The sequence below is a fragment of the Anolis sagrei genome, chromosome 13, assembly GCF_037176765.1.
Source record: "Anolis sagrei isolate rAnoSag1 chromosome 13, rAnoSag1.mat, whole genome shotgun sequence".
Classification (NCBI taxonomy): Eukaryota; Metazoa; Chordata; class Lepidosauria; order Squamata; family Dactyloidae; genus Anolis; species Anolis sagrei.
In genome coordinates this window covers 2633723-2656332 of record NC_090033.1, presented here as the reverse complement: position 1 = coordinate 2656332, position 22610 = coordinate 2633723, and the positions used below count along the sequence as shown (strand labels likewise).

The window sequence follows — 22610 nt, the reverse complement described above, 5'->3', positions numbered from 1 at the left end:
TCACTCGGGTCGTGAGCAGTGTGGTGTTTATGGAGGACCTTGGCAGGGCTCTTGGACATGTTCATGGCGCTCACTATAACTTGCAATGTCACTGGAGGGAGGGCCATTGGTGTCTCCAGAGGAGTGGGAGCTATCGCTGTTTGTGAAAGTGGAAGCTTGTCTGTGCAAGTGGACACCCCAGCCACACACACACACACACACACACACACACATTCACTTTTATTATGTGTATAGATTATGTGTATAGATAGATGTATAGATGGATACATGGAGGGATAGATGGATGGATGGGTAGATGGATGGATGGATAGATAGATGGATGGGTGGGTGGATAGAAGGATGGATAGATGGATGGATGGGTAGATGGATGAATGGAGGGATAGATGGATGGGTAGATGGATGGATGGATAGATGAATAGAGGGAGAGATGATTAGATGGATGGATAGATGTATGGATGAGTAGATGGATGGATGGATAGAGGGAGGGATGGGTAGATGGATGAGTAGATAGATGTATGGATGGGTGGATGGATGGATGGATAGATAGATGGATGGGTGGATAGAAGGATGGATAGATGGATGGATGGGTAGATGGATGAATGGAGGGATAGATGGATGGGTAGATGGATGGATGGATGGATGGATAGAGAGAGAGATGATTAGATGGATAGATAGATGTATGGATGAGTAGATGGATGGGTAGATGGATGGATGGGTAGATGGAGGGATGGATAGAGGGAGGGATGGGTAGATGGATGAGTAGATAGATGTATGGATGAGTAGATGGATGGATGGACATATAGATGTATAGATGGGTGGCTTGATGGATGGATAGAGGAAGGGATGGGTAGATGGATGGATGAGTAGATAGATGATGGATGGATGAGTAGATGGATGGATGGGTAGATGGATGGATGGACAGATAGATGGATGGATGGGTGGATAGATGGAAGGAGGGAGGGGAAGGATAGATTGATGGATGGGTAGATTGATGGATGGGTAGATGGATGGATGGACAGAGGGAGGGATGGGTAGATAGATGAGTGGATGGGTAGATGGATGGATGGAGAGATGGATGGGTGGATGGGTAGATGGATGGATGGATGGATAGATAGAATATATACCCACCTGCCCAGTGCAGAGCCCGACCACCAGGTCGGCAATGAAAGTGTCTTCGGTCTCTCCGGAGCGATGGCTGACCATCACACCCCAGCCGTTGGACTGAGCGAGTTTGCAGCTGAAGAAAGAAGAGGATTGGCAAATGTAAACATACAATGAGAAGAAACCGCACCTTCTCTTGTCCCAAACCATTCTAAGACTCTATAACAGAGGTTTCCAAACGGTGTGTCGTGACACATTTGTGTATCCGCTGCAGTGTGTAGGTGGTGTGGTGCAAAATAAATAAATAATAATCCAGGGATGGGATCCAAAACACACTACATTAAACATCTGATGGTTATTTATTCATCATACGTGGAAAACTATATATGCGTATTTATGCGTGTATTTCTCTTGACTCCTTAGTTCTTTTGCAAGGATGCGCAAAAGCAGGAAACTATTGTAGTCAATACAGGAGGTGACTACTGACCCCTAGTGGCTGGCGATGACTATAGACATCATGCGCAGAGCCTTGTAAACAAAATGGAGATGCTAAACGCAGGGGAATATTATTTTCCCCTAACTCCATGGGCTGTCTGGATGTAGGTGAACTACAACTCCAAAATTCAAGGTCAATGCCCACCAAACCCTTCCAATATTTCCTGTTGAGCATGGGAGTTCCATGTGCCAATTTTGGTTCAATTTCATCGTTGGTGGAGTTCAGAACGCTCTTTGACTGTAGGTGAACTATAATTCCCAGCAACTACAACTCCCAAATGTCAAGGTCTATTTCCCCCAAACTCCACTACTGTTCACATTTGGGCATATTCTGTATTCGTACCAAATTTGGTCCAAATCCATCATTGTTTGAGTCCACCATGTTCTCTGGATGTAGGTGAACTACAACTCCCAAACTCAAGGTCAATGCCCACCAAACCCTTCCCAGTATTCAAGTTTGGGCATCGAGTTCCATGTGCCAATTTTGGTTCAATTTCATCGTCAACAGAGTTCAGAATGCTCTTTGATTGTAGGTGAACTACAAATCCCAGTAACTACAACTCCCAAATGTCAAGGTCTATTTTCCCCAAACTCTACCCATGGTCACATTTGGGCATATTCTGTATTCGCGCCAAGTTTGGTTCAAGTCCATCATTGTTTGAGTCCACAGTGTGCTCTGGATGTAGGTGAACTACAACTCCAAAACTCAAGGTCAATGCCTACCAAACCCTTCTCAGTATTCAAATTTGGGCATGGAGTTCTGTGTGCCAATTTTGGTTCAATTTCATCGTTGCCGGGGTTCAGAATGCTTTTTATTGTAGGTGAACTATAAATCCCAGCAACTATAACTCTCAAATGACGAAATCAAAACTCTAATCCGAACATCCGATTTTTATGACAGGACCAATTAGAAACTGCCATTTATAATAAAATTCTGAAAGTTTTGTTAGAGTTCTGAAATTTTCACCACCAGAACTTTAGCAACACTTTAGAAGCAAAGACCCAGCTTTAGAGTCAAAACTTTCCAAAATTCTATTTATTATTTCGTTCTTGGTGATTTTTATGACAGAACCAATTAGGAACTGCCATTTATTATGACCTTTTGTTAGAGTTCTGAAATTTTCACCACCAGAACTTTAGAAGCAAAGACCCAGCTTTAGATACAAAACTTTCAAAAATTCTATTTATTATGTTGTTATTGGAGATTTTTATAACAGAACCGATTAGGAACTGCCATTTATTATGACCTTTTGTTGGAGTTCTGAAATTTTCACCGCCAGAACTTTAACAACACTTTAGAAGCAAAGACCCAGCTTTAGATACAAAACTTTCAAAAATTCTATTTATTATTTTGTTATTGGAGATTTTTGTGACAGAACCAATTAGGAACTGCCATTTATTATGACCTTTTGTTGGAGTTCTGAAATTTTCACCGCCAGAACTTTAGCAACACTTTAGAAGCAAAGCACCAGCACCCCCTGGTTTTGTAAGTACTTTAGAACCATTTAGAACAATGGATTGCCCATGTCTTTGCTTTTGGAGGTGCTACTGCCATCGCCTTGGGAGCGGGACTTACGCCTGAAGGGACTCTGTGACGGAGCCGATCTGGTTGACTTTGAGCAGCAGGCAGTTGCAGGACTTCTCCTCCACGGCTTTGGCGATCCGCTTGGGGTTGGTCACCGTCAGGTCGTCCCCCACCACCTGGATCCCTGCGCTGGCCGTGAACTTCTTCCAGGCGGCCCAGTCGTCCTGGTCAAAGGGGTCCTCAATGGAAACCACTGGGAATCGAGAAGGGAGACAGATAGGTATTCTCTTTCATTTCCACCTCCAAAGCCGGAAATGAAAGGAGAAGCCTTTGCCTTTGTTTGTGTGTCTCATTGTATCATAACAAGGCATTGAATGTTTGCTGGTGTCTGTTTACACTGTCATCCACTCTGAGTCCCCTTGGAGAAGGCAGGAATATAAACAAAGTGTTGTTGTTATATTATTATTATTATTATTATTATTATTATTATTATTATTATTACTAGCTGTCCCCTCCCACGCATTGCTGTGGCCCAGTCTGAGTATGTGCTTTGTGTGTGTATATATTTGTGTATGTGTGCATATATTTGTGTAAATGCGTATATATATTTGTGTATTTGTGCTTATATGTGTGTATGTATATTGTGTATATGCGTGTGCATGTGTATATGTATATGTGTTTGCATATATACTGTATATGTGGGTGTATATATATGTGTGTGTGTGTATATGTGTATATTTTGTGTATTTGTGTGTTTATATGTGTGTATGTATATTGTGTATATGTGTGTGCATGTGTATATATGCATATTTGTGTGTTTGCATACATACTGTATATGTGTGTGTATATATTTGTGTATTTGTATGTTTATATGTGTGTATGTATATTGTGTATATGTGTGCTTGTCTATATGCCTATTTGTGTATATATGTGTGTGTATATGTGTGTATTGGAATGCCCTCCCTATAGAACTAAGATCAGCCACTTCGCTAATGGCATTTCGGAAAAATCTAAAAACTTGGATGTTCGAGCAAGTTTTTAACTAATTTCCGATGTAAGGTTATTTTGACCATGGACTTGCAACCAAGGATAACGAACTGAATTACGATTTTAACTATGAGATGTTTTCGATTGTATTGGTGGCCCGATACTAATTATGTTCATACTATGTATGTTTTATGTCTTGTATTTTGATTCTTATTTTATATTTTTAAGTGACTATTGTATTTTAACAAGTTGTAAACCGCAATGAGTCGCCGCACAGGCTGAGATATTAGCGGTATACAAGTGTATCAAATAAATAAATAAATAATAAATATTTGTGCATTTATATGTGTGTATGTATATTGTGTATATGTGTGTGCTTGTCTATATGCCTATTTGTGTATATATGTGTGTGTATGTGCATGTGTATATGTATATGTTTGCATGTGTATATGTATATGTGTATATATGTGTGTTTGCATATATACTGTATATGTGGTTTTATATATGTGTGCATGTATATGAGTATATATTTGTGTATTTGTGTGTTTATATGCGTATATGTATTGTGTATATGTGTGTGCTTGTCTATATGCATGTTAATGTATAGTATATGTATATGCTTGTGTATATGTATGTGGGCATTTGCATATACATATATGTGTGTGTATGTATATATGTATATTTATGTTTGCTTGTGCATATATATGTGTGTGTAAGTGTGTATGAATGTGGTGGCATGTGTATATGTATATGAGCAAATGAGTATATGTATATATGGTGTATTTTCTGGGTTTTTAAGTCTGTTCCGTTGTTTTGTTTAGGTTTTTGTGTGTGTGTGTGTGTGTTTTTACGGGTGATGGACACTCGTTAGCCTGATATTTGTATTTTTATCCAAATTTGGTGTCAATTCGTCCAGTGGTTTTTGAGTTATGTTAGTCCCAAAAACAAACATTACATTTTTATTTATATAATAATAATAATAATAATTATTGTTGTTGTTGTTTTGTTGTTATTGTTTATTATTATTATTATTATTATTATTAGGTTTTTAAACCCAATGGGCACATCCATAATCTATTTATATAGATTACTATTATTATTATTATTGTTATTGTTGTTGTTGTTGTTCTAAGGCTGTATTTACAAGGGGAAGGCAAACACCAGCACAGGGTTGTCGTACCCGACACATACATACAACGTTTCACTATAACTCACCTGGGTAGTTCTTCACAAATCCCTTGTACAAGTCCGCCAGCTGGTCAGGACTGATGTATCTGCTGGGGTCGTCCGGGGACTTGAAGTCCAGGTCGTATTTCCCGTCGCGGTAGAATTCGGAGGCGGCCACGTCCATCCCGATGACAATCTTGTCGGTGTATCCAGCCTTGCTGATGGCGGTCTTCAGCAGTTCCAGAGCTGGGAGGAACGAAAGGCAGAAGCAAAAGCATCGTTTTCAAGTCACAGGCGAGAGAAGAATCCCAGGAAGTCACACTATGTTTACATAACCTTCCGAGTGTTCCCTGCTGCAAAGCTTCTGAAGTGTTGCTAAAGTTCTGGCGGTGAAAATTTCAGAACACTAACAAAATTTTCAAATTTTCATTATTATTTCGTTTTTGGCGATTTTAATGACAGGATCAATTAGAAAACTACCATTTATAATAAAATTCTGAAAGTTTTGTCAGAGTTCTGAAATTTTCACCACCCAGTTTTGTATCTAAAGACCCAGCTTTAGATACAAAACTATCAAAAATTTTATTTATTATTTCATTATTGGCATTTTTTATGACAGAACCAATTAGGAACTGCCATTTATTATGACCTTTTGTTAGTGTTCTGAAATTTTCACCACCAGAACTTTAACAACACTTTAGAAGCAAAGACCCAGCTTTAGATAGAATTTTTGATAGTTTTGTATTTATTATTTCATTATTAGCTATTTTTATGACAAAACCAATTAGGAACTGCCATTTATAATGACATTTAGTTCTAAAATTTTCACCACCAGAACTTTAGCAACACTTCAGAAGCAAAAACCCAGCTTTAGATACAAAACTTTCAAAAATTCTATTTATTATTTCGTTATTGGTGATTAGGAACTGCCATTTATTATGAACTTTTGTTAAGAGTTCTGAAATTTTCACCACCAGAACTTTAACAACACTTTAGAGAAGCAAAGACCCAGCTTTAGATAGAATTTTTGATAGTTTTGTATTTATTATTTCATTATTAGCTATTTTTATGACAAAACCAATTAGGAACTGCCATTTATTATGACCTTTTGTTAGGGTTCTTAAATTTTCACCGCCAGAACTTTAACAACACTTTAGAGAAGCAAAGACCCAGCTTTAGATAGAATTTTTGATAGTTTTGTATTTATTATTTCATTATTGGCTATTTTTATGACAGAACTAATGAGGAACTGCCATTTATTATGAACTTTTGTTAGAGTTCTTAAATTTTCACCGCCAGAACTTTAACAACACTTTAGAAGCAAAGACCCAGCTTTAGATAGAATTTTTGATAGTTTTGTATTTATTATTTCATTATTGGCGATTCTTATGACAGAACTAATGAGGAACTGCCATTTATTATGAACTTTTGTTAGAGTTCTGAAATTTTCACCACTAACAACACTTTAGAAAAAAAGAACCAGCTTTAGATACAAAACTATCAAAAATTCTATTTATTATTTCGTCATTGGCGATTTTTATGATGGAACCAATTAGGAACTGCAATTTATTATGACCTTTTTGTTAGAGTTCTGAAATTTTCACCGCCAGAACTTTAACAACACTTTAGAAGCAAAGCACCAGCGTCCCCTATTTTTTTAAGTACTTTAGAACTATTTAGAACAATGGATTGCCCATGTCTAGCTTTTATACTAATAACAACGATGCCTTAAAGAACGATCTTGGTGCGGTAAAGTATTTTGGTCAGAATCCTGTTCGGGATGTACATGTGCGTAAGTGGAGAGCTGCATGATACTCTAGAACCGTAAAGCTGACCTAGCAGACATCTGGCAGCTGGGTTACAAATTTACAGTAAGCAACCCAGCCAGGAATTAAAAATAAAATAGATTAGGAACTCTCAGCAAGTTTTCTGCATTGCTGGAACGTCTGACTCGCAGGAGGTTCATGCGGCCATAGCAAAGGCCTTGGTATCCCAGAGAAGAACATAATCGCGGTTCCGTTCCTTATTTTTTCCCAAAGGGGAGTTCTAGGTTAAGATTGTTTTCAAATATTGTATAAGAACTAGAGCAAATATTGTATAAGAACTCAACCTTTCTAATGCTTCTTTGCTTCTAAACTACAAGAGAGGAGATTCCATCTGAACATTAGGAAGAACTTCCTGACTGTGAGAGCCGTTCAGCAGTGGAACTCTCTGCCCGGAGGGAGTGTGGTGGAGGCTCCTTCTTTGGAAGCTTTGAAACAGAGGCTGGATGGCCATCTGTCAGGGGTGATTTGAATGCAATATTCCTGCTTCTTGGCAGAATGGGGTTGGACTGGATGGCCCATGAGGTCTCTTCCAACTCTTTGATTCTATGATTCTATGATTCTATGAATGCCGTGACACCTAAATAAAGTTGTGGTGACCCCCAACCATATTTTCGTTGCTATTTCATAACGGTAATTTTGCTACTCTTATGAATCAAACACCAATGGATCTGGACCATGCTCAGCACGGGTACGGGCTCGGCAGCAAAGGCTCCCCAGATTGCCAGGCTATGTGGAGCCCTCCTCCTGGTCCTGCCCCACTTAAGCTCGGCAAAGGGGGAGTGCCAGGCAGCCATGGGACTCCATGGATGGCCAGGCCATGTGGGGAGCCATCCGCCCAGCCCTCGCCCCCTTCCGAGGTCAAAACTAACAAAATGAAGTTCAACAGTGACAAATGCAAGATACTCCACTTTGGCAGGAAAAACGAAATGCAAAGAGACAGAATGGGGGACGATGAGGCGTGGCTTGAGAGCAGGACGTGTAGAAAAGATCTTGGAGTCCTCGTGGACAACAACTCGCCCCCTTCCGGGGTCAAAACTAACAAAATGAAGTTCAACAGTGACAAATGCAAGATACTCCACTTTGGCAGGAAAAACGAAATGCAAAGAGACAGAATGGGGGACGATGAGGAGTGGCTTGAGAGCAGGACGTGTGAAAAAGATCTTGGAGTCCTCGTGGACAACAACTCGCCCCCTTCCGGGGTCAAAACTAACCAAATGAAGTTCAACAGTGACAAATGCAAGATACTCCACTTTGGCAGGAAAAACGAAATGCAAAGAGACAGAATGGGGGACGATGAGGAGTGGCTTGAGAGCAGGACGTGTGAAAAAGATCTTGGAGTCCTCGTGGACAACAACTCGCCCCCTTCCGGGGTCAAAACTAACAAAATGAAGTTCAACAGTGACAAATGCAAGATACTCCACTTTGGCAGGAAAAACGAAATGCAAAGAGACAGAATGGGGGACGATGAGGAGTGGCTTGAGAGCAGGACGTGTAGAAAAGATCTTGGAGTCCTCGTGGACAACAAGTTAAACATGAGCCAGGAATGTGATGTGGCGGCAAAAAAAGCCAATGGGATTTTGGCCTGCATCAAGAGGAGCAGAGTGTCCAGATCTAGGGAAGTCATGCTCCCCATGCTTGGTTAGACTACTTTACCTGGAATATTGTGTCCAATTCTGGGCACTACAATTCAAGAGAGATGTTGACAAGTTGGAATGTGTTCAGAGGAGGGCGACTAAAATGATCAAGGGTCTGGAGAACAAGCCCTATGAGGTGCGGCTTAAGGAGCTGGGCATGTTTAGCCTGAAGAAGAGAAGGCTGAGAGGAGATATGATAGCCATGTATAAATATGTGAGAGGAAGCCACAGGGAGGAGGAGGGAGCAAGCTTGTTTTCTGCTTCCTTGGAGACTAGGACGCGGAACAATGTGATGTGGCGTCAAAAAAAGCCAATGGGATTTTGGCTTGCATCAAGAGTAGCCTAGTGTCCAGATCTAGGGAAGTCATGCTCCCCATGCTTGGTTAGACTACTTTACCTGGAATATTGTGTCCAATTCTGGGCACTACAATTCAAGAGAGATGTTGACAAGCTGGAATGTGTCCAGAGGAGGGCGACTAAAATGATCAAGGGTCTGGAGAACAAGCCCTATGAGGAGCGGCTTAAGGAGCTGGGCATGTTTAGCCTGAAGAAGAGAAGGCTGAGAGGGGATATAATAGCAATGGATAAATATGTGAGAGGAAGCCACAGGGAGGAGGAGGGAGCAAGCTTGTTTACTGCTGCCCTGGAGACTAGGACAATGGCTTCGAACTACAAGAAAGAAGATTCCATCTGAACATGAGGAAGAACTTCCTGACTGTGAGAGCCGTTCAGCTGTGGAACTCTCCGCCCTGGGGTAATGTGGAGGCTCCTTCTTTGGAAGCTTTCAAACAGATGGCCATCTGTCAGGGATGATTTGAATGCAATATTCCTGCTTCTTGGCAGAATGGGGTTGGACTGGATGGCCCAGGAGGTCTCTTCCAACTCTATGATTCCATGAGTCGAGCAGAAAAGGCTCCCCAACGGCAAGGTCATGCGGGGAGCCCTCCGCCTGGCCCCACTTCCATGTTTGGAAAGGCGCGTGGCCAACCAAGGCAGCTTCGCGACCCCCCGAAAATGGCTCAACAACCCCCCTGGGGGTCGCGAACCTCAGGTTGAGAACCACTGAACTAGACTATAATGATGGTATGGTTTTGAGAAACCGAACTATTGTTTGGCCCATTGGGTGCTGTATGAGTCTTCTGCAAGGCAATAATATTTTTTAAGGTGAAGAAGATGGTGTCTGTTTACCTTCTTTGTTCTCCAAGATGTTTGGCGCAAAGCCACCCTCATCGCCCACATTGGTCGCATCCTTCCCATATTTCTCCTTGATGACGTTCTTCAGGTTGTGGTACACCTCGGCCCCAATGCGCATGGCTTCCTTGAAGGACTCGGCACCAATGGGGAGGATCATGAACTCCTGCATGGCCAACTTATTCCCGGCATGGGACCCACCGTTGATGACGTTGAAAGCCTGGAGGAAGCAAGAGCAAAGATCAGAAGGTGACCTCTTCTTCTGCATAGGATGAGGTTCTAGACTTACCTAGAATTATATGGTTCTAGACTTTCCTCCCTTCTTTTTCTTCCTTCTCCATCCTTTCCTTCTTTCCCTCCTTCCCTTCCTTCCTGTCCCTCCTTCCTTCTTCCTTTCCTTCTTTTCCTCCCTCCCTCCCTTTCCTCCTTCTTTCGCTTTCTTCATTTCCTTCCCCTTCAGAGGGAAGGAAGGAGGGAGGGAAAGGGGGAAGGAAGGAAGGAAAGAAAGGTAGAGAAGCAAGGAAGGAGAGAAGGAAATTAAAAAGTGAAAGGAAAAAGAGAGGGAAGGAAGGAGAGAAGGAATGAAAGATAGGGAAAGGGGAAAGGGGGAAGGAAGGAAGGAAGGAAGGAAGGAAGGAAGGAAGGAAGGAAGGAAAGGTAGAGAAGCAAGGAAGGAGAGAAGGAAATAAAGTGAAAGGAAAAAGAGAGAGAAAGAAAGAGAGAAGGAACGAAAGATAGGAAAGAGGGAAGAAATGAAGGAGAAAAGCAGGGAGGGAAAGAAGGAAGGAAAGAAAGGTAGAGAAGCAAGGAAGGAGAGAAGTAAATAAAAAAGTGAAAGGAAAAAGAGAGGGAAGGAAGGAGAGAAGGAACGAAAGATAGGAAAGGGGGAAGGAAGGAAGGAGAAAAGCAGGGAGGGAAAGAAGGAAAGAAAGAAAGAAAGAAAGGTAGAGAAGCAAGGAAGGAGAGAAGTAAATAAAAAAGTGAAAGGAAAAAGAGAGGGAAGGAAGGAGAGAAGGAACGAAAGTTAGGGAAAGGGGGAAGGAAGGAAGGAGAAAAGCAGGGAGGGAAAGAAGGAAGGAAGGAAGGAAGGAAGGAAAGGTAGAGAAGCAAGGAAGGAAAGAAGGAAATAAAAAAGTGAAAGGAAAAAGAGAGGGAAGGAAGGAGAGAAGGAACGAAAGATAAGGAAAGGGGGAAGGAAGGAAGGAGAAAAGCAGGGAGGAAAAGAAGGAAGGGAGGGAGGGAGGAAGGAAGGAAGGAAGGAAAGGTAGAGAAGCAAGGAAGGAAAGAAGGAAATAAAAAAGTGAAAGGAAAAAGAGGGAAGGAAGGAGAGAAGGAACGAAAGATAGGGAAAGGGGGAAGGAAGGAAGGAGAAAAGCAGGGAGGGAAAGAAGGAAGGAAGGAAGGAAGGAAGGAAGGAAGGAAGGAAGGAAGGAAAGGTAGAGAAGCAAGGAAGGAAAGAAGGAAATAAAAAAGTGAAAGGAAAAAGAGGGAAGGAAGGAGAGAAGGAACGAGATAGGGAGGGAGGGAGGGAGGGAGGGAGGGAAGGAAGGAAGGAAGGAAGGAAGGGAGAGAAGGAAGGAAGGATGCAACCAAAGCGCAAAGAAAGGAGGAAAGAAACAGGTAGAGAGGGAAGAAAGAAGAAAAATAAGGAAAGAAAAAGAGGAAAGGAAGGAAAGAGGGAAGGAAGAAGAGAAAGAGGGAGGGAAGGTTGGCCACAGCAACGCGTGGCGGGTACAGCTAGTAGATAAATAAATAAGCACAGGATCAGCTCATATTCTAGAATGGTAACGTATCACTGAAACGTAGCAGCTTTGGCTGGACACTGGAGAAGTCTAGTGCTCTGGTGCATGTACAGAGGGCACCTGGCCTCCGATACAGCTCTGCAAAGGCCACTTACCGGGACGGGCAGAATGACTTCCTTGTTGCCGGCAAGGTCGGCAATGTGTCGGTACAAAGGGACTCCTTTCTCAGAGGCACCGGCTTTGCACACGGCCAGGGAGACGCCCAAGATCGCGTTCGCTCCAAACTTGGCTGCAAAAAAATAATAGATATGGGGAAAACACCATTTACTTGACAACATCTCTTAGATCTCCGACTGCAATTGCCGAAACAGATGCAACCAAACAGTTCATCCATATAAATAAAAATGTAATGTTCGTTTGCGGGATTAACGTAACTCAAAAACCACTGGATGAATTGGCACCAAATCTGGACACAAGACACAATTCAGGAAGGAAAGAGGTAGAGAAGGACGAAAGGAAGGAAGGAAGGGAAAAAAGGAAGGGAAGGAAGGAAGGAAAGAGGGAGGGAAAGAAGGAAGGAAGGGAGAGAAGACAAGAAAAAGGGACGGAAGGAAAGAGGTAGAGAAGGACGAAAGGAAGGAGAGAAGGGGAAAAAAGGAAGGGAAGGAAGGAAGGAAAGAGCGAGGGAGGGAAAGAAGGAAAGAGAGAAGGAAAGAAAAAAGGAATGAAGGGAAGAGGGAGGGAGAAAGGGAAGGGAAGAAGGAAGGAGAGAAGGAGAGAAAAAAGGTAAGGAAGGAAGGAAAGAGGGAGGGAAGGAAGGAAGGAAAGAAGGGAGAGAAGGAAAAAGAAAAGAGGAAGGAAGGAAAGAGAAGGAAAGAAAAAGGGGAAGGAAGGAAAGAGGGAGGGAAGGAAGGAGAAAAGAAAAGAAAAAAGGGAAGGAAGGAAAGACGGAGGGAGGGAAGGAGAGAAGGAAAGAAAAAAGGGAAGGAAGGAAAGAGGGAGGGAGGGAAAGAGAGAAGGAAAGAAAAAAGGAATGAAGGGAAGAGGGAGGGAGGGAGGGAAGGGAAGAAGGAAGGAGTGAAGGAGAGAAAAAAGGTAAGGAAGGAAGGAACGAAAGAGGGAGGGAATGAAGGAAGGAAGAAAAGAAGGGAGAGAAGAAAAAAGAAAAAGGGAAGGAAGGAAAGAGAAAAGGAAAGAAAAGGGGGAAGGAAAGAGGGAGGGAAGGAAGGAGAAGAGAAAAGAAAAAAGGGAAGGAAGGAAAGAGGGAGGGAGGGAAGGAGAGAAGGAAAGAAAAAAGGAACGAAGGGAAGAGGGAGGGAGGAAGGGAAGGGAAGAAGGAAGGAAGGAGAGAAGGAAAGACAAAAGGGAGGGAAGGAAGGAAGGAAGGAAAGAGAGAAGGAAAGAAAAAGGGAAGGAAAGAGGAAGAGAGGGAAGGAAAGAAGGAGAGAAGAAAAGAAAAAAGGGAAGGAAGGAAAGAGGGAGGGAGGGAAGGAAGGAGGGAAGGAAAGAGAAAAGGAACAAAGTGAAGGGAAGGGAAGGGAGGGAGGGAGGGAGAAAGGAAGGTTGGCCACAGCAACACGTGGAGAACACAGCTAGTAGCAAAATATAAACAGTGAAATGCAATAGAAAAAGAGCTTGCAACCGAAAAGGGACTGTTTGTATCTTGCTCCAGGGCATCCAAGTGGTCTTTAAGATGTGTATTTAATTACTACTTGACTTACACTTGTTCTCAGACCCGTCCATCTCCAGCAGCAGCTTGTCTATCTTTTCTTGCTCCACAACGCTAATGTTCTGCAGGGGAAAGGGGAATTGCCACAATGAGAGCGAGAAGGCAAAATAATAAATAGAGTAAAATAATAAATGTAAGAATCACAACAATAGAATAAAATAATAGATAACCTTGACTCGAATATAAGGCAAAAGAGGCTTTTTCAGTATTAAAAAAAGGGCTGAAAAACCCGGCTTATACTCAAGTATATGCGGTAATTTTCTCTTATCTACAGGTTAGCCCGTTGTTTGTCCTAGTGTCCGTAAAATACCAAAAACACTCTTGCAGATTTGACTTCTGTAAGTAACTGACAAGTAGTAATTGTCAGAAGTATTAAAAATTAACTAGGTATTTTTAATGACAAAAAAATGTGAGTCAAGCACTGAAAGGGTTAAATGGATGCCATGACTCAGCAAAATAGGCCGTTCTATATAAGCAGGTGTGCCTGTAGCATAGTCGCTGTCAGTCTGAGGTAAACCTCAGTGGGAGAAAGGCCTCGGTCTGTGAGAAGGCCTCAGTGTGAGATAGGCATTAGTCTGTGACAGAAGGCCTCATAGTGTGAGGTAGGCCTTAGTCCGTGAGAGAAGGCTTCAGTGTGAGGTAGGCCTTAGTCTGTGAGAGAAGGCCTCACAGTGTGAGCTAGCCCTTAGTCTGTGAAGGAAGGCCTCAGTGTGAGGTAGGCCTTAGACTGTGAAAAAGGCCTCACAGTGTGAGGTTAGCCTTAATCTGTGAGAGAAGATCTCACAGTGTGAGGTAGGCCTTAGACTGTGAGAAAAGGCCTCACAGTGTGAGGTTAGCCTTAATCTGTGAGAGAAGATCTCACAGTGTGAGCTAGGCCTTAGACTGTGAAGGAAGGCCTCACAGTGTGAGGTTAGCCTTAATCTGTGAGAGAAGATCTCACAGTGTGAGCTAGGCCTTAGTCTGTGAAGGAAGGCCTCAATGTGAGGTAGGCCTTAGACTGTGAGAAAAGGCCTCACAGTGTGAGGTTAGCCTTAATCTGTGAGAGAAGATCTCACAGTGTGAGGTAGACTGTGAGAAAAGGCCTCACAGTGTGAGGTTAGCCTTAATTTGTGAGAGAAGATCTCACAGTGTGAGCTAGGCCTTAGTCTGTGAAGGAAGGCCTCAGTGTGAGGTAGGCCTTAGATTGTGAGAAAAGGCCTCACAGTGTGAGGTTAGCCTTAATCTATGAGAGAAGATCTCACAGTGTGAGGTAGGCCTTAGACTGTGAGAAAAGGCCTCACAGTGTGAGGTTAGCCTTAATCTGTGAGAGAAGATCTCACAGTGTGAGCTAGGCCTTAGTCTGTGAGAGAAAGCCTCATTGTGTGAGGTAGGCTTTAGCCTGTGAGAGAAGGCCTCAATGTGAGGTAGGCCTTATACTGTGAGAAAAGGCCTCACAGTGTGAAGTAGGCCTTAGTCTGTGAGAAGTCCTCAGTGTGAGGTAGGCCTTTGTGAGAGAAGTCCTCAGTGTGAGGTAGGCCTTAATCTGTGAGAGAAGGCCTCATAATAAATGTAATAATAACAATGTAATAATAATAATAATAATAATAATAATAATGGAGTAAAATAATGGAAATGTAATAATAGCAATAATAGAGTGAAATAAATGTAATAATAACAGTAAAATAATAAATGTGATAATAACAGAGTAAAATATTAAATGTGATAATAGAGTAAAGTAAGAAATGCAATAATAACGAATAAAGTAAAATAATAAATGTAATAATAGTAATGTAATAATAATAATGGAGTAAAATAATGGAAATGTAATAACAGCAATAATAGAGTGAAATAAATGTAATAATAACAAATAGAGCAAAATAATAAATGTAATAATAATAGAGTAAAATAATAAATGTAATAATAATGTAATAATAATAATGTAGTAAAATAATGGAAATGTAATAACAACAATAATAGTGAAATAATAAATGTGATAATAATTAAGAGTAAAATAATAAATGCAATAAAAATAGAGTAAAATAATAAATGCAATAATAATAATGTAGTAAAATAATGGAAATGTAATAACAGCAATAGAGTGAAATAAATGTAATACTAATAGAGTAAAATAAGAAATGCAATAAAAATAGAGTAAAATAATAAATGTAATAATAATAGATGAAAACAATAAATGTAATAAAAACAATAATAGAGTAAAATAATGTAAATATGATGATAATAATAAAATAAATATAGTAGTAGTAATAATAACCCAGTAAAATAATAAATAACCTTGACTCAAGAATAAGCCAAGGGGGGCTTTTTCAGCCTAAAAAAATCAGCTTATACTTGAGTACATGTGTATTATTATTATTATTATTATTATTATTAATTTTTATTATTACTATTTCTGTTTTTTAAGCTCATAATTTTTCATTTTTTAAGATTAGCAATATATTTGCAATGGACTGACTGTTGCGGTTCCAAAGCAGAGTATTATTATGACTAAACTATTTTCATAGGACCAGTTATACTATCGACTTATTCATATCAGTCTTTTGGTAACACCTAAGTAAGGTTACATCTAAGAGCATGCAAGGAATCAGTATTTGTGTGTATCAACTGTAACATAAAATGCAGGCAATGCTGAGCCTGGGACTTTTGGACACTGTTACATTTTTGTTCAGGCTTGAGCTATGCAGATGTTCAGAGAGAAGACGGGAGAAGCAGAGTTTGGAGCGTGCTCTTGCTTCATGAAGTGCTGAAGGGGTTCATTCACACGGACAAAGAACATTCATATCAGTCTTTAGCTCAAATATAAGGTTGAGACATCAAGACGGCATGCAGTTTTTGAGTCGCAGGTTCCTATTTTTGCACGATAGCCTCATTCCAGCAGGACTCTCCAAGATGCATGTTCCAACGCGCAATATTTTGCATTTCTCGTGCATGCACCCGACTCAAAACAATAAAGCTTCTAACCTACGCGGAACTTTTTTTGCCATGCCGCCGATCTTAAAAAGCGACAGCGAGTGATGCTCGCACTAAAGGGTTAGCGAAATAAGGAATGCTCCTACCTTGTTAACCAGTGCAGGCGCAATAGTTTTATTGATGTGCTCAACTGCTTTTGAGACACCTGGAAGGAACAAGCACATCAAATCACTGATCCAACCCACACAAAAATGACCAAAGCAGGCATTAATAGGCGATCGGACCGAAGTGCAATGGAGATCCCCGGTCACCTAGCCCTTGAAACATGGTTGTTTCCTTCTGCGCATTGGGTATGCGCGCCAAATTTGGTGTAGATCCATTGTTGTTTGCATTGAAAGTGCTCTCTCTTGGAGCATGCAAGGAATCAGTATGTGTGCGTGTGTGTGTCGACTGTAAAATAAAATGCATGAAACTGATTGGTTGGGCAATGCTGAGCCTGGGACTTTTGGACACGGTTACATTTTTGTTCAGGCTTGAGCTATGCAGATGTTCAGAGAGAAGATGAGAGAAGCAGACCTTCATGAAGTGCTGAAGAGGTTTATTCACACGGACAAAGAACAACCATTTTAAATTTCTCATAAAAGGTTGTGGAAAGGAGCCATTGTCTAAGAATGCCTGTCCCAAAGTTAGTTCCTCACAGTGAGGTAGGTCTTAGCCGGTGAGAGAAGGCCTTCCAGTGTGAGGTAGGCCTTAGTCTGTGAAAGGCCTCCCAGTGTGAGGTAGGCCTTAGTCTGTGAGAGAAGGCCTCAGTGTGAGGTAGGCCTTAGTCTGTGAGAGAAGTCCTCACCATGTGAAGTAGCCCTTAGTCTGTGAGATAAGGCCTCACCATGTGAGGTAGCCCTTAGTATGTTAGAGAAGGCCTCAGTGTGGGGTAGCCCTTAGTCTGTGAGAGGAGGCCTCCCAATGTGAGGTAGCCTTTAGTCTGTGAAAGGCCTCCAAGTGTGAGGTAGGCCTTAATCTGTGAGAGAAGGCCTCCCAGTGTGAGGTAGGCCTTAGTCTGTGAAAGTAGGCCTCACCGTTTGAGGTAACACTTACTCTGTGAGAGAAGACCTCACTGTGTGAGGTAGCCTTTAGTCTGTGAGAGAAGGCCTCACCATGTGTGACGTAGCCCTTAGTCTATGAGAGAAGGCCTCACAGTGTGAGGTAGTCCTTAGTCTGTGAGATAAGGCCTCACCATGTGAGGTAGACCTTAGTCTGCGAGAGAAGGCCTCAGTGTGAGTTAGCCCTTAGTCTGTGAGAGAAGGCCTCACTGTGTGAGGTAGACCTTAGTCTGTGAGAGAAGGCCTCCCAGTGTGATGTAGGCCTTAGTCTGTGAAAAAAGGCTTCACAGTGAGGTAGCTCTTAGACTGTGAGATAAGGCTTCAGTGTAAGGTAGCCCTTAGTCTGTGAGAGAAGGCCTCCCAGTGTGAGGTAGGCCTTAATCTGTGAGAGACGCCTCAGTGTGAGGTAGGCCTTAATCTGTGAGAGAAGGCCTCAGTGTGAGGTAGGCCTTAATCTGTGAGAGAAGGCCTCAGTGTGAGGTAGCCCTTAGTCTGTGAGAGACGCCTCAGTGTGAGGTAGCCCTTAGTCTGTGAGAGAAGGCCTCACAGTGTGAGGTAGCCCTTAGTCTGTGAGATAAGGCCTCAGTGTCAGGTAACCCTTAGTCTGTGAGAGAAGGCCTCAGTGTGAAGTAGCCCTTAGTCTGTGAGATAAGGCCTCAGTGTCAGGTAACCCTTAGTCTGTGAGATAAGGCCTCAGTGTCAGGTAACCCTTAGTCTGTGAGAGAAGGCCTCAGTGTGAGGTAGCCCTTAGTCTGTGAGAGAAGGCCTCACCGTGTGTATATACAAGCATTGAATGACCCATAAAAGGTCATGGGAAGGAGCCATCGTCTAAGAATGCCTGCCCCAAAGTTAGTTCGAAAGGCCATGCAACAGAGGAGCGGGCGCCCGTCTTGAGCGGCACCGCGAGTTACCTGAGTGCACAACGCCGGCGCCAGGAATTCATTTACATACTTAACGGCTCGGGAAACACCTGATCGGGACCAAGTGGAGGAAGGAAGACGGGAGGAAAAGAGAGAGAGAAAGAGAAAGGGGAAAAAAGGGGAGAGATGAACGCCCACAAGAGAAGACGAAAGCAGGTCATGCAAGGAAGGGAAAGGACATATAAACATATGCAAGTGGTTCAGAGGATCCTTCCAGGAGGAGGTTCCATCACTGAAAGCAGAAAGGTGCAGATATCGACTGATTCTACACATCGTACCAAACTATGGTTTGCTTTAAGTGAGGTGTAGGAAGCTTGAACCACAACGGACATCAAACCAAGGCGCATGGGCAGCTTTAGGGCTTCCTAAGGCACCCATGCAGCCCAACATGACCAGGAGGAGTCTACGAACAACAGGGTCCTCAGCTTGGAAATGGAGAAAGAGCACTTCCCCATGGCCAGAGTTGAGCACAGCCTCCAGGAGCCGGAAATGAAAGGGGAAGCCTTTGCCTTTGTCTGTGTATTTGTATGTCATCGTTATTCCACTATATTAGAGGCATTGAATGTTTGCCTATTTGTGCATCAGAAATATTCGTGTCCATAAAATACCAAAATCACGCTTGCAGATTTGACTGCTGTTAAGGGAAGACAAGTAGTAATTGTCAGAAATATTACAAATTAACTCAGTATTTTTAATTACAAAAATGTGTCAAGCAGTGAAAGGGTTAAATGGATGCAAAGACTCGGCGAAATCTGCAGTTCTATATAAGCAGGTGTGCCTATAGCTTAGTAGACCTCAGTTTGTAAGAGGTCTCTGTGGGAGAAGGGCCTCACTGTTAGTTCGCCTCAGTGTGAGAGAGGCGTCAGTTTGAGAGAGCTCTCAGTGTGAAGGCCTCAGTGAGAGAAGGGCCTCAGTGTAAGATAGCCCTCAGTGTTAGTTCACCTCAGTGTGAAAGAGGCATCAATCTGAGAGAGCTCTTAGTGTGAGAAGGCCTTTGGGAGAAAGGCCTCAGTGTGAGGCAGCCCTCAGTGTTAGTTCGCTTCAGTGTGAGAGAGGCATCAGTTTGAGACAGCTCTCAGTGTGAAGGCGTCAGTGAGAGAAAGGCCTCAGTGTGAGAGAGGCATCAGTTTGAGAGAGCTCTCAGTGTGAAGGCCTCAGTGAGAGAAAGGCCTCAGTGTGAGGTAGCCCTCAGTGTTAGTTCACCTCAGTGTGAGAGGCATCAGTTTGAGAGAGCTCTCAGTGAGAGAAAGGCCTCAGTGTGAGGTAGCCCTCAGTGTTAGTTCACCTCAGTGTGAGAGGCATCAGTTTGAGAGACCTCTCAGTGAGAGAAAGGCCTCAGTGTGAGGTAGCCCTTAGTATTAGTTGTGAGAGAGGCATCAGTTTGAGAGAGCTCTCAGCGTGAAGGCCTCAGTGAGAGAAAGGCCTCAGTGTGACATGGTGGATAGAATGACAGCCTCCTCCGTGGCCAGAATTGCTTTATTGTAATTGTTGGGCTTGGCCTCATGTTAGCTGCCCCGAGTTGTTATTATTATTGTAAAAAAATAAATAAAATTAATTGCACCATTTAAAAAAAAGATATATTATTATTGTTGTTGTTAATATTGTAAATAAATAAATAAAATTAATTGCACCATTTAAAAAATAGATATATTACTGCTGTGAATAAATAAATAAAATTAATTAATTGCACAATTTTAAAAAAAATAGATATATAGGGGGCTTTAGGGGATTGCCAAGTTGCAAAAGTGGGGGTGAGGAGTCACATGCACCCCATAGGCTGCATTTTGCCCAAACTCACCCTATCGCTTGCATGTGATTCAAAAGCAAATGCATTACATGCGAGCACAGAATGGAGGACAGAGGTGGAAGCAGCAGTAAATCAATTGGTTAAAAAAAAAATTGAAAAATGCATGCACAAATTCAACATTAAAGACTCTTTAAATGGCACGAAAATAATGCCTAGGAGAGCAAAACAGCCAACGTTCCTACTGACTGCCATGTCATAGTCAACTTTAAAGTCTGGATTTCTTCTTAAAGTTTGGACTAAATCCAGACTTTGAAGTTTGGACTAAAACCAGGAGCGGATTCCCACCCATGCACAATAGTATGGGAGAGCACAGGGGTGATGTTGCAGCTTCAAGCCACCAGGGGGAGCTCCAAAAACTTTGCTAGGTCTTACTTTCAGGGGAGGCCTTACTTAGCAATTCAGCAAAACCTGGACTAGGTCTTATTTTCAGGGGATGTCTTATTTTCGGGGAAACAGGGTACTTTGGGGGAATTGAGTCACAAAAGCAGAGGAAGGGGAATTTGCAGGAAGAGCAGCCAACCGCCAGCCGAGACAGATGCCAAGGAAAAAGAGAACAGTCCGATCTCCCCGTCCGGAAGGTCTTCTTTACCTTTCCCCAGGAAGCGAGTCTTGTCGTTGTCGCGGAGCTCCAGGGCTTCATATATCCCGGTCGAAGCCCCAGATGGAACAGCCGCCCGGAAGAGACCTAAATAGGGATTCAAAGAAAAGGAATTAATCAATGATAGAGAACGAATGCAAGCAGGCAAAATATTTATTCATTCGTAGAATGAAAAGTAATGGTACTGGCTTGTTCAGTAGACTCTCCTCTACAGTTCCATTTTGGCAGGAAGCTTTAGCAGGAAAAGTAATGCCTCCACCTTCGTAATTCCTCAACAGATGGCAGTACTGGTATGCGGCAGGTACTGGCTTGTTTAGTAGATTCTCCTCTACAGTTCCATTTTGGCAGGAAGCCTTAGCAGAAAAAGTAATGCCTCCACCTTCGTAACTCCTCAACAGATGGCAGCCCTACTATGCAGCAGGTACTGGCTTGTTCAGAAGACTCTCCTCTACAGTTCCGTTTTGGCGGGAAGCCTTAGCATTGAACGGTTGTGTTGTTAAAGTGAAAAGTAATGCCTCCACCTTCGTAACTCCTCAACAGATAGCAGTACTGGTATGTGGCAGGTACTGGCTTGTTCAGTAGACTCTCCTCTACAGTTCCATTTTGGCGGGAAGCCTTAGCATTGAACGGTTGTGTTGTTAAAGTGAAAAGTAATGCCTCCATATTCATAACTCCTCAACAGATGGCAGGTACTGGTATGCGGCAGGTACTGGCTTGTTCAGTAGACTCTCCTCTACAGTTCCATTTTGGCAGGAAGCCTTAGCAGGAAAAGTAATGCCTCCACCTTCATAACTCCTCAACCGATGGCAGTACTGGTATGCGGCAAGTACTGGCTTGTTCAGAAGACTCTCCTCTACAGTTCCATTTTAGCGGGAAACCTTAGCATTGAATGGTTGTGTTGTTAAAGTGCAAAGTATGGAACCCTGCACAGATGGTCGGTCAATACGACTTGAGAAACGTGAAGTCATTCAGTGCAGAAGGTGTCACCCCAAAGGAGATTTATTAGAGAATGCAAGCTGTTTATGGGTTTATGAGGATTGTGTTGATGTGAGTACTGTACCATGTGCTGAGCATGCCTGCTCTCCCTTCCCTTCTTGGAGTCTCAGAAACAGCTCTCCCCTTGGCAGAGGAGGCCGGCCAATCATAGCAGAGGAGGGCTTTTGGAGTTTACGGAAAATAATTGTAGTTTTAGGGATTTATAGCTGATGCAAGTCTCCTTCCAGCTTCACGTGCTCTCCCTCGCACGCACGCCTGCTCTCCCCTCCTCGTTTGGAGTCTCAGAAACAGCCCTCCCCTTGGCTGAGAGGCCGGCTTTTGGAGTTTGCGGAAAGTAGTTGCAGTTTTGGGGATTTATAGCTGGCGCGAGCCTCCCTCCAGCCTCACAAACTCTCCCTTGCCCGCACGCCTGCTCTCCCCTCCCCGTTTGGAGTCTCAGAAACAGCTCTCCCTTTGACTGAGAGGCCGGCTTTTGGAGTTTGTGAAAAATAGTTGTAGTTTTGGGGATTTATAGCTGACGGGAGCCTCCCTCCAGCCTCGCACGCTCTCCTTCGCCCGCACGCCTGCTCTCCCCTCCCTGTTTGGAGTCTCAGAAACAGCTCTCCCCTTGGCTGAGAGGCTGGCTTTTGGAGTTTGTGAAAAATAGTTGTAGTTTTGGGGATTTATAGCTGACGCGAGCCTCCCTCCAGCCTCGCACGCTCTCCCTCGCCTGCTCTCCCCTCCCCGTTTGGAGTCTCAGAAACAGCTCTCCCTTTGACTGAGAGGCCGGCTTTTGGAGTTTGTGAAAAATAGTTGTAGTTTTGGGGATTTATAGCTGACGGGAGCCTCCCTCCAGCCTCGCACGCTCTCCTTCGCCCGCACGCCTGCTCTCCCCTCCCTGTTTGG

The 22610-nt window shown here is 43.0% G+C and overlaps 1 protein-coding gene across 3 annotated transcripts in view; it reads right to left on the bottom strand.

The window, feature by feature from the left end:
* ENO1 (enolase 1) overlaps positions 1–22610 on the bottom strand; it is a 41206-nt gene that overhangs the window by 1624 nt on the left and 16972 nt on the right. For 2 of the 3 annotated variants that reach the window (XM_060759014.2, XM_060759012.2), the window contains 8 exons: positions 20721–20816; positions 16451–16509; positions 13390–13459; positions 11824–11957; positions 9924–10146; positions 5324–5521; positions 3173–3374; positions 1129–1237 (listed from right to left, as the gene is read on the bottom strand). In XM_060759014.2, the coding sequence (XP_060614997.2) occupies positions 1129–1237; positions 3173–3374; positions 5324–5521; positions 9924–10146; positions 11824–11957; positions 13390–13459; positions 16451–16509; positions 20721–20816 (1091 nt within the window). Of the gene's footprint in view, positions 1–1128; positions 1238–3172; positions 3375–5323; positions 5522–9923; positions 10147–11823; positions 11958–13389; positions 13460–16450; positions 16510–18315; positions 18375–20720; positions 20817–22610 lie in introns of all 3 variants that reach the window. The other variant, XM_067472973.1, reaches the window with a different exon arrangement.